The sequence below is a fragment of the Rhincodon typus genome, chromosome 25, assembly GCF_021869965.1.
Source record: "Rhincodon typus isolate 14 chromosome 25, sRhiTyp1.1, whole genome shotgun sequence".
NCBI classification, from domain to species: Eukaryota; Metazoa; Chordata; class Chondrichthyes; order Orectolobiformes; family Rhincodontidae; genus Rhincodon; species Rhincodon typus.
The window spans coordinates 34,388,229-34,404,395 of record NC_063356.1 but is presented as its reverse complement, the minus strand read 5'-3'; the positions used below and the strand labels follow the sequence as shown (position 1 = coordinate 34,404,395).

General features: G+C 38.6%; 1 protein-coding gene across 1 annotated transcript in view; it reads right to left on the bottom strand.

Moving 5' to 3' along the window:
* Positions 1–16,167, bottom strand: part of LOC109917914 (copine-5-like) — a 557,988-nt gene that overhangs the window by 103,689 nt on the left and 438,132 nt on the right. The window contains exons 13-14 of the mRNA XM_048612100.1: positions 11,781–11,834; positions 9,905–9,966 (exon numbers count right to left, since the gene is read on the bottom strand). Coding sequence (XP_048468057.1) covers positions 9,905–9,966; positions 11,781–11,834 — 116 coding nt within the window. The remainder of the gene's footprint in view (positions 1–9,904; positions 9,967–11,780; positions 11,835–16,167) is intronic.

The following is a 16,167-nucleotide window of genomic DNA, read 5'->3' as shown; positions in this document are numbered from 1 at the left end:
GTTGCTGGAAAAGCCCAGCAGGTCTGGCAGCATCTGTGAAAGAAAAACCAGAGTTCACGTTTCAGATCAGGTGACCCTTCCTCAGGGTCACCGGACCCAAAACATTAACTCTGGTTTTTCCTTCACAGATGCTGCCAGACCTGCTGGGCTTTTCCAGCAACTTTGTTTTTGTTGATTCAAATCTATTTATTTGTTAAGTACAGATATTTGATCCATGCCTTCTTTTAATCAATTCCAGTAGGGTCTAAAAGACAGCTGAACTGGGGAATTCTGCATAATTTAAATAAACCTTTAACTTCAGGATTTCCAGTTTGCTACCCCAGTGAGGCATGACAAACATTTGCCATGTTTTCTGTTTATGATCCCTGATAATATGATTGTAAAGCTAATATCAACTTACGTCAGACAGTCACAAATCCTGAGTGTGAAATGCTAGACTGTTACGACCTGGATTGAGGCATTGGCCCAGATATATATGTCACAAAAGATCAAAATTGGGTGTGGGTTGAACAAGGAACAATCTGAAGGACCACAGATTTGAATTTCCCACTGAAAAGTAGCCCACACAAACGTCCCATGGACAAGAGGTTTGCATCAGGTTTAACTCTTATCCTGCATGCAAGTTCTCTGAGTTTGGTGTCAGCATTGATAGTTCTAAAGAGCTTTTGTTTTTTTTTTGTCCTCTTGTATTCTCATTAGGTCTGGTGGTTTTTAGCCAGCTTCAGAAAAAAGTTTGTTAGAGAGTTCAGGAACCTGGGGGAAAACCTGCTGAGGAGTTGGGAACATTCAAACAGGTAAGTGATAGATGGTTTGACAATTCACTATGTCATTATTAGATGCTGCATTATACGGTTTTTAACACAGTATTTCATCATAGGGCTCTGCAAATGTAAATTCCCCATTACATCCTTAGCATTGGGTAAGAGTTGAAATCATTTAACATAATTTTGCTTTTTGAATTTGTCCTTTAATGCATTCAAAACTGAAGAAAACTGGTTGGGAATTCTACTGTTGGGATCTGAAGTGATTTGATGATCAATGGTATTATGACTCCCGGATATTGTTAGGTGGTTATGTTTTAAAGCTGTCTCCTTTAATTCACGGTAGAATGGAACAGTTCAGAGAGTAGGGAATGGGTGAGTCAGCCTCCTTTGAAACCAGCAGGGATAAGCCCCAACAACCTGGTTGCCATGGGGATGAGGACCCAAATGCAAATTCACTGAAAATAAGGTGCAATTTTTAAACACCTTGAGAAAGTAACTCATAGACAAAGGTGAGTGGCTTTTTGGAAGCACAACAATTTCAGTCAGATAACAAGAGCTAAAGAAATTAATGATGCCAGACAGAGAAAAGGGTCACTTTTTGGATTAAACCACCAAAAAAAGGCCCAGTAAAGATGGGACCCCTGTTTGAGAAAACTAGGAATGTGAAGAATTAAAGCCAAGAAACCACCTGGGGTTACCTTGCTACTGGAAGTATATTGATTGGGTCCAGAAGACTTAACGAAGGGGACTTGTTTAAAAATACACTGGGAGTTTCATCCAGGTGGTCCAAGGAGACATGCTGCTTCTGAAGTCAGAAGGAGCTTGGGAGTTTTAAACAAAGGATTCCACTAAACTCTCACCAGAAATGAAGTATGTAAACATGGCATGGGGTTTTCATTTGTGTTTCAAAATTAACAAGGAATACTTTTTTTTGCAATTTATTGTATCAATTGCCTATGCAATATTCAGTCCATGTTAATTTGACACTGCTTGTACCAGTAAACGTCTTAAAATCTTGTTGTGTGCTTGTTTGAGTTAGCCACTGGAAATTCATGTCTCCTTTGAAAAGATATCAGTCTCTACAGGATTATAACAATCACATTTTAAATTTGAACCAAATGGGTCTGAAGCTTTCACAGAAATAATACACCTGCTCCTTGACTGCTTTAATTGATAAGGCATCTGATACAGCTCAGGCAAGTAAGGTCCAGCTGCTTTTACAGTGCCAATAGGATGCACTGTCTTGATTCCAAGGCTTTCTTTTCTCCACTGAAGTGATTATCAATGCTTGGCAGGGCTTTAAAAGCCACAGGACATATCGCACTGGGGGACTGTGTTCACAGTTTGATTGATAGAGGTTATTAAAAAGATTTTCTGTCTTTGTGGTGTAGTTACTGAACAGTTGTCTAACTTGAATGATCATATAAGAGGATTTAAGTTAGTTTCGATGAGTCTGGATTTTTAAATATATTTGAATGGTTATATTTTTTAGTTACAGGTGTGTTTGTTTCAATAAACAAATAATAAAGAACTGCAAATGCTGGAAATGTGAAATAAAAACAGAAGCTGCTATAGAAACTCAGCAGATCTGGCAGCATCCGTGGAGCTAAAGCAGAGTCAATGTTTTGGGTCCAGTGAATCCGTCTTCAGAATAGTTTGAAATGCACCCAAAAAGTTGACTCAGCTTTCTCTCTACAAATGCTGCCAGACCTACTGAGTTTCCCTACCAATTTCTGTTTTAGTTCCTTGTTTCAATGTCCATTTCAAAGGATGGCCTTTGCTATTACATTGCTATTGCTCCAGAGGACTGCACATAGTGGATAGTGGGGGAGTGGCTATGGATGATTACATGGGGTCATGGATGGGGCATTGAACTATGAGGGGACATGGATACAGGATTGAAGGGGTATGGGGTGTAACTGGAGGAGATTGACACAGCGGTGGATGAAGATTAGGGAAGAATAAGAACTCTGACAGAAACCTGGGCTGATAAAAACATTGGTCAGATTTTGCATTCAGCTGTGACTCTAAATTACAGAAGTTTATAGACTTTCTTTAGGTTCATATACTGGAACTTGCTGATGTTAAGAAATGATTTCAGCGCTATGGCTTTTGGAGGGAATTTAGGATTTGTGGGAATCCTATATCACACTAAGCATTCAAATTGAAAGATTCTTGGTGACCAACACAGAGTCCAAACCAGGAGGCATTTGCTTAAACTTTTAAGAATGTGAATTCATAGACAGGAAACATAATAAAGCAAAGAATTTGACTAAGAGTGAAAGATGTAACAGACAAAAAGTAACCTTTTAAAAATCTCCAACAGTTAATTAAAAACAGCAGGAATGAATTTCCAAACTTGTGTAATGTAAATGTCAGTGGCAAGAGATATTATTTGGCAGTAATTAATACTTAACACACTGCCAAAATTCTACTTGTATTAGAACAAATAAACCTAACATTTTTGTTGCAAGTTTACTGGGAAGTTTCTTTATTTTTAATTTATATGTGAGACATGGATATCTTAGCTGGACCAACATTTATTCCCCATCTCTAGATGCTCTTCAGAAAGTAGTGATGAGCTGCTTTCTTGAATGGTTGGGATCCATGTGCTATAGGTACACCCCAATGCTGTTAGGAATTCCAGGATTTTGACCCAGTGACACTGAAGGAATGTGTGTGGCTTGGTGTGAAATGTGGTGGTGTTTCCACGTATCCATTATCACTATCCTTCTAGATAGAAAATGGTCATAGACTTTGGAAGGTGCTGTGTAAGGAGCCTTGGTGAATTTTAGCAGTGCATCTTGAAGATAGTACACACTGCTGCTATTGCATATCATCAGTACTAGAAGGAGTGTCAGCTTGTGGATGTGGTGCCAATCAAGTAGGCTGCTTTGTCCTGGTGGTCCCAAGCTTCAAGTGTTTTCATAGAATCCCTGCTGTGTGGGAGCAGGCCATTCAACCCATTGCATCCACACCGACTCTCCAAAGAGCACCCCACCCTATCCCTGTAACCCTGCATTTGCCGTGGCTAACTAACCGAGCCTGTACATCCCTGGACGTTATGGGCAATTTAGCATGGCCAATCCACCTCATATGCACATGTTTGGACTGTGGGACAAAACCAGAGCATCCCCACAGGGGAACGTGCAAACTCCACACAGACAGTTGCCTGAGGCTGGAATTGAACCCAGGTCCCTGGTGCTGCGAGGCAGCAGTGCTAACCATCAAGCCACCATGTTGAAGTTGCACTGGCTCAGGAAAGTGGGGTATATTCCATTCATTCCTGGCTTATGCCTTGTAGTTGGTGGACAAGCTCTGGGGAGTCAGGAGGTGATTTACTCACCACAGTACTCCCAACTTCTAACCTGCTCTTGTAGCCACTATACAAGGTGAGTCCAGTTTTGGATAAGAGTAACTCCCAGGATGTTCAGGAGTTGTGAATGACATTGAACATTTTGCAAACAACAGTGAAAATATCCCCACATCTGACAGAGAGAAGGACTGATCCCCAACCTGACTGTATTGGGTAGAGTGAGGGAATACCATGCCTTGACATTACAGATTGTGGTTGGATACAATTTTGCTGCTGCTGGCCAATAAATAGCTATCCTATTTAGGACAGTGGCAATGTTACATAACCTGATTAAACATATCCTCAGTATAAAGATTGCCAAGTAGTCACTCTTACTAGTACTGTCATGGACTGATGCATCAGTGGCAGGTAGTTTGGTGAGGGTGCAGTCAAGCAGGTTTTTCCCTCTTGTTGGCTCCCTCACCAGCTGTTGCAGACTCAATCTAGCAGCTATGTTACTTAGGTCTCAGTCAGTTTGATCAGTAGTAGTGCTACTGAGCTACTCTTGCTGAAGGACTTTGAAGAACCACATTCAAGCACCTTCCTATTGGTTTAACATGGATGAGTACTGGCTCAGCAATAGTGTGGGGGAGGTGTAGTAAGAAGCAGAGGTTCCTTGCCCAGTTTAACTTTCTACCATGAAAATTCATGGGGTACAAAGTCCATGTTGAGGGCACCCAGGCAAATTCCCTCCTGCCTGCATACCTTGTTTGAGTGTAGCACTGGGTGCAGAGGGATCTCAGTCTGGTATGCAAGCAGTTCACTGGATAAAGCTCAAATTTTTTTAAGGGCTCTTGTGACAGAGTTGTAGTATTCCTACCCCTGGACCAGGAGGCCTAGGATCAAGTCCCATCTTCTCCAAAAGTGTGTAATAACATCTCTGAACAGGTTATTTGAAAAATATCTACCACTACGCAGCCACCTCTGGTGGATCTGTCCTGCAAGGGTTGTTGTGTTATGTTTAATAGTCAGTATAATTTTATGAGACATGCTCATGACATCATCACTATATCACAGTGTATGACCAGCAGGTAGGAAGATCTCATACTCTATCTTAACTCAGGTCACTGGTTGCAAGATACTTTACTGGAAGCATGCTGTTTTGTTGTAAATTTACAACTTAATATGAGCCCAGATCCTTATGTGTCTGAGGAATGTCATTTTGTACAGGCTAGTGAGTTGTAATAAATGTCTGTTAGATTTTTCAATGCCACAATAACCATATCCAATTTCTTACAGGAGATAACATAAACATTGCCACATCAGGAAAAACATCTTGATTGAGGCAAACTCACATCAGGTATTACAGAACATACTCAGAGGTGGTGAAGGTGATCTGTTCAGCATGGTCTATAAGGTAATGATGCAGTGAGCATGACTGTATCAGGTTGTTGCTTGACCTTCTGTGGACAGCTCTCCAAGCTTTGGCACAAGACATTACTGAGGGAGACTTTATACGATTGACATGGCTAGGCTTGCCATCGGTATTTCGGATATCTGGGTCAATGCTGTATTATCTGTATAATTTCCTTGAAATATCGGACCAGCAAATGGCCATTCAACCCATTGAGTCTGCCCTGTCATTCTGTGAATCTTGGCTGATCTGACGATCTTCAACCCCACTTTCCTGCCTTTTTCCCTAAGTCTTTGATCTCCTGACTGTACCCATGAGCCTGAGCTGCTTGATTGCTAACACTGACATTAACACTTATGTCAATGTCTCCCACATAGCACTGTCAATGACACTTTCCATTACATTAAACTTTGATTGTCTCACCATTATTTTTACCACAAACTCTGACTATTTTAAAAAAGCATTAGTAAGATACAAAAAAAAGATTCGCATTAATGCCATTACTCAGTGTCTGGGTTGCTTTGTCAAGTGATACTGATTGTGAGATATTCTTTTTACTGTCAATTTATGCGTTGTAGGAAGTCTCATTATTGTGGAGAAGTTTCCTACGGTCATGAAATTACTCAAATGGTTATGGAAAGTTAGCACCTTGATTGAAAATTTGCATTCATACAATTTAAAGATGTTTTTAAAACTGGGATATCCTTGGTAGTTCTCAAGTAAAACATTTACTCTGTGTAATTCTGAACGCTTAATTTACATCAAAACTCAGAGGTCATTGTTTGTAGCAGCAGGAAATCTAATGTGCTTGTAATTACTTAGACCTGCCCTTGCCTGTTGAGGATTCTAGATTGTTTTTGCAGTCGATTAGTGAAAGTAACTGATAACGGTGCTGCAAGGCAAAATAGGCAGCTGGGACCTGCACAAACAATGCGTGTCTCTTTTACAAATCATATTGAAGGATTAAGAAATTTAGAGCAGAAGAAATAAAGAAGGAAATGTATACCACACTGGGTGAATTCAGGAAAAGAAAGAAATAAAGAGGGAAAGACAGCCTGGATTCAGGAAGAGACAGTAAGAAAAAGTAATCCTTTTCTTTTAAAAAAGTTACATTTTTAAATTTGTCACAACTGAAGAAATGAGACTCTACATTTCATTGTTAATTTTCAGTGCCAGAGCAGTTCACTGCCAGAAATAAACCCTTACCATATAGTTTAATGGGGACTGGAATGGGTTTGAATTGGGTTTGAATCCCACCACTTCAGATGGTGGAATTGAATTGAACACAAAAAATGGAATTACAAGTCTAATGATTACCATGAATCCATTGCCAATTGTCGTAAAAACCCATCTGCTTCAATAATGCCTTTTAGGGAAGAAAACTGCCTTCCTTATCCTACATGTGATTCCAGACCAACAGCATTATAGTTGATTCTTAGCTGCCCTCTGGGCAATTAAGGATGGGCAATAAATGCTGGCCTAGCCAGGGATGCCCTCATCCTGTGAATGAATAAAACACAAAATCTACCATGTAAACAAAGCAACAATGTGTCACTCAAAGAATTTCAATATTGATCAAGATAGCAAGAAGCTGCTATGTGCAATTAATGGCATTTGGAATAGTAACGTTTAGATTTTGTCACGCAACAGCTCTTACATAAAGTTGTAGTAGCATTATGTATAAGCAATAGTGAGCAACATTAGTGTCACCATGATTCTGACAATAAATTATGGGCTAGCAGTTAGATTCACCATCTAACGCACTCACCAATAAGATTTGGTACATTTCACATAGTTTCTCAATTTCTCAGAAATTAAAGCTCACAAAGGACTATCTGATTTTGTAAAAAATAATTCTTCCTTTTCATATCCATCCACAATTTTGTTTCAAATTTGTTTGAGTCTCATGCGTCAGTTCCTTCTGGTCGGAGTACATTCCACAAATTCTGAACTTCTTCATTTCTTTTTGTTTACTCATTCATTAACAGGATTAGGACATTACTAGCTAGGCCACCTTTATTGCCCATCCCTAATTGCCCAGAGGGCAGCTAGGAGTCAACCATATTGCTGGAGTCATGAGTAGGCAGTTTGATATCCCTTAAGGATATTAGTGAACCAGATGGATTTTTCCGACAATCAACAGCAGATTGATGATCACATTAGACTCTTAATTCCAGCTTTTAAAAAAAAATCGAATTCAAATTCCACCATCTGTCATGGTGGGATTCAAACCTGGGTCCCCAGAACATGACTTGGTCTCTGGATTAACAGTTCACCGATAATACCACTAGGCCCTCACTTTCCTTTTTTCCAATCTCTTCCTTTGAACTTCTAATGATAATCTGATATTCTGAATGTTCCCTCTGTTACAGAGCCATCAAGACAGCAGAAACAATACACCATCTTTCATTCACACAAAACTGCTTTTAATCTTGAAAATCTTTACGAGGGTCCCTGTTCAAAATTGTGTTATATTTCTACTTTTACGTCAGAACTATAATTTTTCACTGCTTGTATCCTTTTCATAACATTTTTGCACACCATAAGCCAACAAGTGTGATACATTTTCTCAAACGGTTCAAATAATTCTTATCTAAATTTTTAAGTGTTGTATAAATGTATTTATTACTAACTACTAAATATTGAAAGAAAATAAGCAACTCCAAATTTAAATTCCCATTTAAATATATTTAAGATTGGCCTTGTAATAAATGAATATTTCCTTCATTGAATGTTTCCGTCACAGCCATTTATTTTTCTGCAGAGAGATTCACGGGTTAAAAAAAACTGGATTTATAAACCACATTCTCTGGCAGTTGCAGAGTGCTTGAAAACCAATTACATTGGGAGTGTAAGATTACAGTAAGTGCAACAATCGATGCACAACTAAGTCCAAAAAATAATATTGAGATTAATGGCTAGTTAATCTATTTATTTAGTGATATAATTTTTCAAAACCCTACTTCACAAATCAGACTACTCTATGGCTACCTGCCTCGGCAGATCCCCTTAACTGAATATCTCAACAAATATCTCCATCAAAATAGCACACTGCTACTTTGTTGAAGTATTGTGAATTAAAAACCTGTGGTGGGGCTTGAAACTATGACCTGTGATTCTTACACATAAAAATATAGAAGATAGGAGCAACAGTACGCCATTCAACCCCTTGAGTCAGTTCTGCCATTCAATAAGATCATGGCTGATCATTGCACTCAATATCCTAATCTGACCCGCCACTCATATCCGTGACTCCTTTTAGCTACAAGAGCTATAGCTACCTCCTTCTTGAAAACACAATGTTTGGCTTCAACCATTTTCTGTAGTAGTGAATTTCACTGGTTCACCAATCTCTGAGTGAACATATTTCTGATCTCAGTCCTAAACGTTTTACCCCTCATTCTAAAACTACAACTCCTGGTTTTGGACTCCCCCATCATCAGGCACATCCTTCCTGCAATTAGCCTGTCTAATCCTGTTCGAATTTTATAGGGATTCTATGAGATTGGCCCGCATTCTCCTAAACTCAATTGAATACAATCCTAACAAACTCAACCTTGCCTCGTATGTCAGTCCAGCCATTCCAAGAATCAATCTGGTTATGCAAAGGTGCTAGAAATGAGCCAGGATGACATTACAAAAACCTACCAACGTAACAATGCATGCCTAAATATAAGTCAAAATAAAAACCGAAAGAACTGCAGATGCTGTAAATCGGGAACAAAAACAGAAGTTGCCGGAAAAACTCAGCAGGTCTGGCGGCATCTATGAAGAAAAAAATCACAGTTAATGATTCGGGTCCGGTGACCCTTCCTCAGAACTGACCCGAAACGTTAATTCTGATTCTTTCTTCATGGATGCTGCCGGACCTGCTGAGCTTTTCCAGCAACTTTTGATTTTGTTCCTAAATATAAATCAAAATTGAGATATACTGATCTATATTCATATTTCTTTATTTATTGAAATATATTGACTGATTTCTGATATGCGTAATATCCTGACAACCAACTGGACTGTGAGAAGCACCAAAATAAACCTTTAGAATATATCTTAGATATCCAAAATATCTTAGATTTAATTAATTAAACTTTAAGTTTTACACAAATTGATTTAAGTTTGGAGTCTTAGATTAGATTTTAATTTGATTTATACTGTCGACGATTTTCACAGCATGCAATTAACGTCAGTTCTACATGGCTTCGTAGAGAATTGAAGCTGTTATCAAGGAATAACACTTCAAACTCATTGATATAGCTTCACCGCCTGTTAAGATACTTTAATGTTATTGAGCATCGCAGCCCATGCATCACATTATGCTCTTCTGATTCTTCTTCCTCTGGGAACGTAAATCAATTTTGCAAGAAAAGCAGGTTTTGACTGACCATAGTAATACATTGCATTTGTGTCCAGCTATTTTCAAAATTTACTCACCCTCCTTTAATATAATCGAGGAATGTATGCTCAGATTCAACTGTGAAAGATAACAATGTAACCTAAAGGGAAAGGGAAAATATGGTGAATTGAAAAAGACAAAGTTGTTTTGTGAAAAAGTTAGCACAATTACTCATCATTGAAAAGTTCAACGAAGCCGACAGCATAAAAAGCTCTACTGCAGTGTAAAAAGCATGCTTATTTATAAGCTATGTTGTAATTTACTTTGAGTTTCAGAACAGGTTTTGTGGAGGTTTTGGTTGGACCCTGCAGCCATACAAAATCCACAAAGTAAGTACATTCATTTCACTTAATCTGCAGTTGCATAGTTCTGCAACGCGGCTCTGTCTTTCAATTCAAATAATTAATACGATAAAAGATAAGTACCTATTTCTGAATGTCCATAACCATTGTGTTATGCCTAAACAATTGACTAAACCTGCCATATAAATAGTGGCTCTTTGACCCATAGTAAGTTATTTTAAAGAGTCATCCAAATTATCTTACTTGCCTGATCACACCCCTTAATACAGCAAGTTTTGAATTTTTGAATTAAAATGAAACTTTTACTAATAAATACTATTTACTATCAAATACTATTGTTTTCACCATTCTTCTTGTTAGTACTTTGAGATCATCGTAATTGACTTGATTAACAAAATCTTAACCTTCTCCCTGAGTTTTTGTGAATCATCTTGAATTTACATCGTCTGGTTACCAAGCCTACCGCTAGTGGAAATGTTTCTCCCTGTCTACATTATCAAAACTCCTCTTAATTTTGAACTTCTCCAAGAAATCTCCCCTTTATTTCTGTTTAGTCCTGCGTAAATTAAAATTGGAACAGATACTTTCTAACCTGTTATCACATGACAAATAATGGGAATATTATGTTTCAATAGAATTTCTTGAACTAACATTGATTTCTTTATCACTTACCACATACAGTACAAGTAAGGTTTTATGACAAGGATTGATGTGTGATATGCTGGGTGTCATACAATCCCTCTAGTATAGAAGTAGGCCATTCAGCTCATCAAGTCTACAATGTTCTCTAAAGAGCATCCTACTGGCACCCCTTACCTTGTCTCTGTAACCCTGCATTTCCCATGGTTAACCCATCTAACCTGCATACTATGGCATGGCTAATCCACCCAAACTGCACATCTTTGGATTGTGGGAGGGAACTGCAGCACTCAGAGAAAACCCACACAGACATGGGAAGAACATGTAAACTCCACTCAGACAGTCACCCCAGGGTGGAATTGAACCCAGGTCCCTAACACTTTCAAGCAACAGCACTAACCTCTGAGCCACTGTACCACCCCACAGGGCATGTCATGTTTTGTAAGGTTGTACTGCTGGTAAAAATGTCTATGCTCCCCATCATTGCACTGTCAAACTGATTCCAAGTTCTGGTACTTGCACATGTGCAGTTAATTGTGTGAAAAGCTTGTACCTGCTACCACTGATCCACCTCCCTCAACAGCTTCACTGTTGAAGAACCCAGAGACAAAAATATCGAAAAAGCACTGCTGATATCATCCCTTTCAAGTTTATTCAATATTGCTGTGAGGAGTCAGCAGATGAAAACCTGCTTTGTTCATTAAGGCTTTTAATGGTGTACTAAATCATAACTACTGCTGAACAATCTTTCTGGCCTTTGAAAGCTGACTTTACCTTTGTGGCAGTCAAATATCTCTTAATAAAAATTCCATTGTCATTGATTGTATGAGTTTTTTTTCTGACGCTTGTGCCATTAGTCACAAAGAAACCCACACATACCATTGTCGAGAAAATCACAGGATGGTGTAAAATCTCAAAGAACACCCACGTGAAATATAGCCCCACTGACCAAATGTACAAGAATATTACTTACCGTTCCTGAATTAACATATTTCTTCTTCTTTATTTTCTTTTTTTGATTTATTACCTATTTATGAATAAGAAAGTTAACATTATTTACATAACTATCAAGGGTAGCAGTCGCAACAGTGTGTTCAATTAAGGATACTTCATACAGGAAAATAAACCAGAGTAGCACTGCTGCCTCACAGACCCAAGGATCTGGTTCAATTCCAGTCTCGGGCAACTGTCTATGTGGGGTTTCCAATTTTCCCTGTGTCTGCGCAGGGTTCCTCTGGGTACTCCAGTTTCCTCCCACAGTCCAAAGATGTGCAGGTTAGGTGGATTAGCTGTGCTAAATTGCCCATAGTATCCAGGAATGTGTAGGTTAGGTGGATTAGCCACGGGGAATGCAGGGTTACAGCAACAGGGTAGGGGGGTGAGTCACGTTGGATAATCTTTGGAGAGTCGGTGTGGACTTGTTGAATCGAATGGCCTGCTTCCACACTGTAGAGATTCTTTGATTCTATGATTCTAACATGACACACATGTTAAAATTATACTGGTAGTGGTATGAAGTTGACATGAGGTTGAATTTATGGGGTGGCATGGTGGCTCAGTGGTTAGCACTGCTGCCTCACAGCGCCATAGACCAAGGTTTGATCCCACCCTTGGGATCCCACCCACTGTCTGTGTGGAGTTTGTACATTCTCCCTGTGTCTGTGTGGGTTTCCTCCAGGAGCTCCGGTTCCCTCCCACAGTTCAAAGATGTGCAGGTTAGGTGGACTGGCCTGGTAAATTGCCCATAGTGTCTAGGGTGGGAAATGCAGGGATAGGGTATGGGGTGGTTCTGGGTGCGATGTTCTTCAGAGGGGCAGTGTGGACTCCATGGGCCAAATGGCCTGCTTCCGCACTGTAGGGATTCTTTGTATTGTAAATGCTTGAGAACTAAAACAGAAATTGCTGGATAAACTCAGCAGGTCTGGTGACATCTATGGGAAGAATACAGTTAGTGGTATGAATCCAATGACTGATGATGAATCACTAGACTGGAAACACTAACTCCACTTTCTTCCCACAAATGCTCTAGACTTGCTGAGTTTCTCCAGCAATTTCTGTTTTTGTTTCATAGTTCACACGGGCCTATGTCATCTCCACAAGTGCATAACTTTGCAACTCACAAAGAAAATCACAAGCAGAATGCATTTAAACTTTTTAAATGAATTATTGCTTATTAAAATGTAATTGGAATAAGTTTGTACTTTGAGCAGGTAGAGACAATGCCACCAATTTTGATTAACCAATTTACAGATGTTTACAGAATAAAGCAATATCACATAACTTTAAGCAGGTAAAATTATTTCCATTGTGTAAGAGTAATATTTACATTTCCCATACCAGCTGTTTTTTTTTTTCACTCTATCACAGATACTGCAGTTTTTACTTCCAAGTTTGGACAATTTTGGGCTACTTTATTGCTGGCAATGGAAAATGGCTTGAGATTTACCAACAAAACTGACTCATAGAATTTAAAGTGAAATGAATGTTTAAAGCACATTCATTCCATCAGTCTAGACCGTATTCAATTTGGATGTTATAAATAAACAGGCAATTTAATAATTCACTGTACCATTCAGATCCCCTTTCTATTCGATCATAGGCTTTGAGACTTTGAAATTGACATAATAAAGCACACTATAAAACTAGAATAAATAATTTGCTGATGGATGAAAGAAAGAAATCACAAATTTAGCAACTATGATTATATAAAGATCACCAATGTGTTTTAGAACAAATTAATAATGTAGAAATGTGATCTTTCCTATGTAACCAAATATTGCACTCAATAGGTTCACATGAAGATCTCATAAACAGTAAATTAGACAACTACCCAGCTAATATATTTCTTGTGCCATTACTTGACACATATGTTGGTCAGAAGACCAGAGAACTCAATGTCCTTTCAACCATCACAACATCTAACACATGAGATGAAAGGGGCTTTGGTTGCATCTAAAGAACAAAACTGTGAACAATGTAATTTAAGTGTCATCCTAGGTTCTATGCTGAGATGCTTGAAGTCAGGAAATTCCACATCAAAGGCAAGAATACTACTGACGTGGACGTGCCAGTGTTGAGCTGGGGTAGACAAAGGCAGAAGTCATTTAACACCAGGTTATAGTCCAACAGGTTTATTTGAAATCACAAGCTTTCGGAGCATTGCTCCTTCATCAGGTGAAGTGGAGAGAAGCGCACAGGCACAGAATTTATAGGTGGAGAGATAATTGCAGATAATTCTAGGTAATTAAGAGTGTCAAAAGATAGTACAAATGGTGTGAGTGGAGTGTCGACAGGCTGAATAACAAGTCTTTACAGGTGATTAGAAGTGTCAAATGGTGTGAGTGCAGTGTTAACAGCTGAATAGCTAGTGAAAGAATGGCCAATGATCTAATTGATTAAAGCAGAGAGGTAACTACAAAAAATCAAAAATAAGATGGTGCTAGAGACAAATCAAATGGCTGGAATAACATGATAGATATAAGAGTTGCATGACGAGAGTCTAACCAAAATGTTAAGAAGGGGACATCGAACACCTCTGAAAATTAAAATTGAAACACAAGCCCCCAGTCTGTAATGGCAGGAGTAGAGGTCCCCTTCTAATAATTAAACCCCCCAAAAAACAGCCTAATCTGTTAAACTGTTAAGGAGAAGGGGAGATTAAATGAATGAAAATCTCTGATATTCCCTTTATAAGTAACAAGTAACAATTTATTTATTTAACCCTAACAGTGATCAAATTAACAGAATTACTAACAAACTGAACAATTCCCCCTTAACTACTAGCTATTCCCTAACTGAACTAAATTCTACTGGTATGCTGTTCCAATAAACACAAGTCCCACTTATATAACTCAATTAATAAGAGGATAAATTAAACCTTAGTATCTCAAAATCTACATGCCTTTCTTTTGTTGTTCTAAAGTCATAAACACCTTTTTTTCCACTGATCCAGCTGTCAGAGATGTTTTCTCTGTGAGGTCTTCTGTGAGGACTCTTTGCTAGAAGTACTGTTAGCTACAAGATGGTGCTTTCTTAGAGAGCTTAGCGATTTCTTGTGAGAGCCAAACGCTTATTTCTCAGGTAGTGGTTCACTCTCACACCAATCTTCAAAAACCCTCTCCTTATACACCTTGGATGACATATCACTTTTCTTACAATAGCATTGGTTTGAGATTGTCAAAACTATCAGATTTAAACTCAATTGGCTTTCATTCATTAAGCGCTTGGTATAAATTTATTGGCTGATTCCAGCTAGTTGCCTAAACATTAAAACAAGCCTAAGATTTTCAATCTCACAGCCCATTGATACATGTTTCAATTTTAGAACCGGTTGTATATCTTCAGCCACTTACAGACATTTTTTCTGTGTAAATCTCTAAGCTTAGAAAAGCACTTTACCTCTTAAAGGAACCACACACTCTTTCTCCTTATCATTTTTACAAACAAATTCGATCTTCCTGCCTTCCAATTCAGTAGTACTCCACACAATTTCTTAACAAAAGTAACAAGTAATGCAAAACTGTACAAACTAATTAAGGTAAGGAGATAATAATAAGTTATCAAGGTGATGGTGCCAAAACAGAACAGTAAGGAAGATTTTGCAAATACAGAACAGTACGGTGGGGTTATATTTAGCACAATATGAACCCAAGATTAAGGCCATCCTCATGGGTATGGAACTTGGCTGTCAATTTCAAGGAATACTACTGTCATAGCCAAATTAACTGCTACAATATCTTTTAAAAAGACTAAAGACTGGCCTGGTATGACCAGTGTTTAGAAGAATAAGAGATGACTTAATTGAAACACAAAATCCTGAAAGGATTTGACAGGATAAGTATGGAGAGGATGTTTCCTCTTATACGATCGTTTTGAACTATGGGCTAATTATTTAAAATCAGACTTTAAAACAGAGATGAGGCAAATTTGTTTTTCACAGAACATCCTGAGTCTTTGGAACTCTCTTCCCAATAAGGTGGTGCAAGCAGATTTCTTGAGTTATATTTAAGGCAGAGTAGATAGGTCTTTGCGAAGAAAGGGTGTGAAAGGTTGTCAGGGGTAGGCAGAAATGTGGCTTTGAGTTTTCGGTCACACGAGCCATGATCTTTTTCGATAGTGCAGCAGACTTGATAGGCTGAATGGCCTACTCTTACTCCACACCTTATGTTCTTTGTTAGGTCTGTGTGGGGTCATAAGGCTGGTATAGGGGATCTGAGGGTACATGGGGTGGCAATGATCGAACTGGAGGTAACTGTTACCTGTGGATATTTTTCCCAATGAAGAACTAGCCCAATGTTAAGTGGAGAAAACGTCTTTGAAGGTAAATAAAATCAACTCCCATTAAGGATTTTGTTCAGACA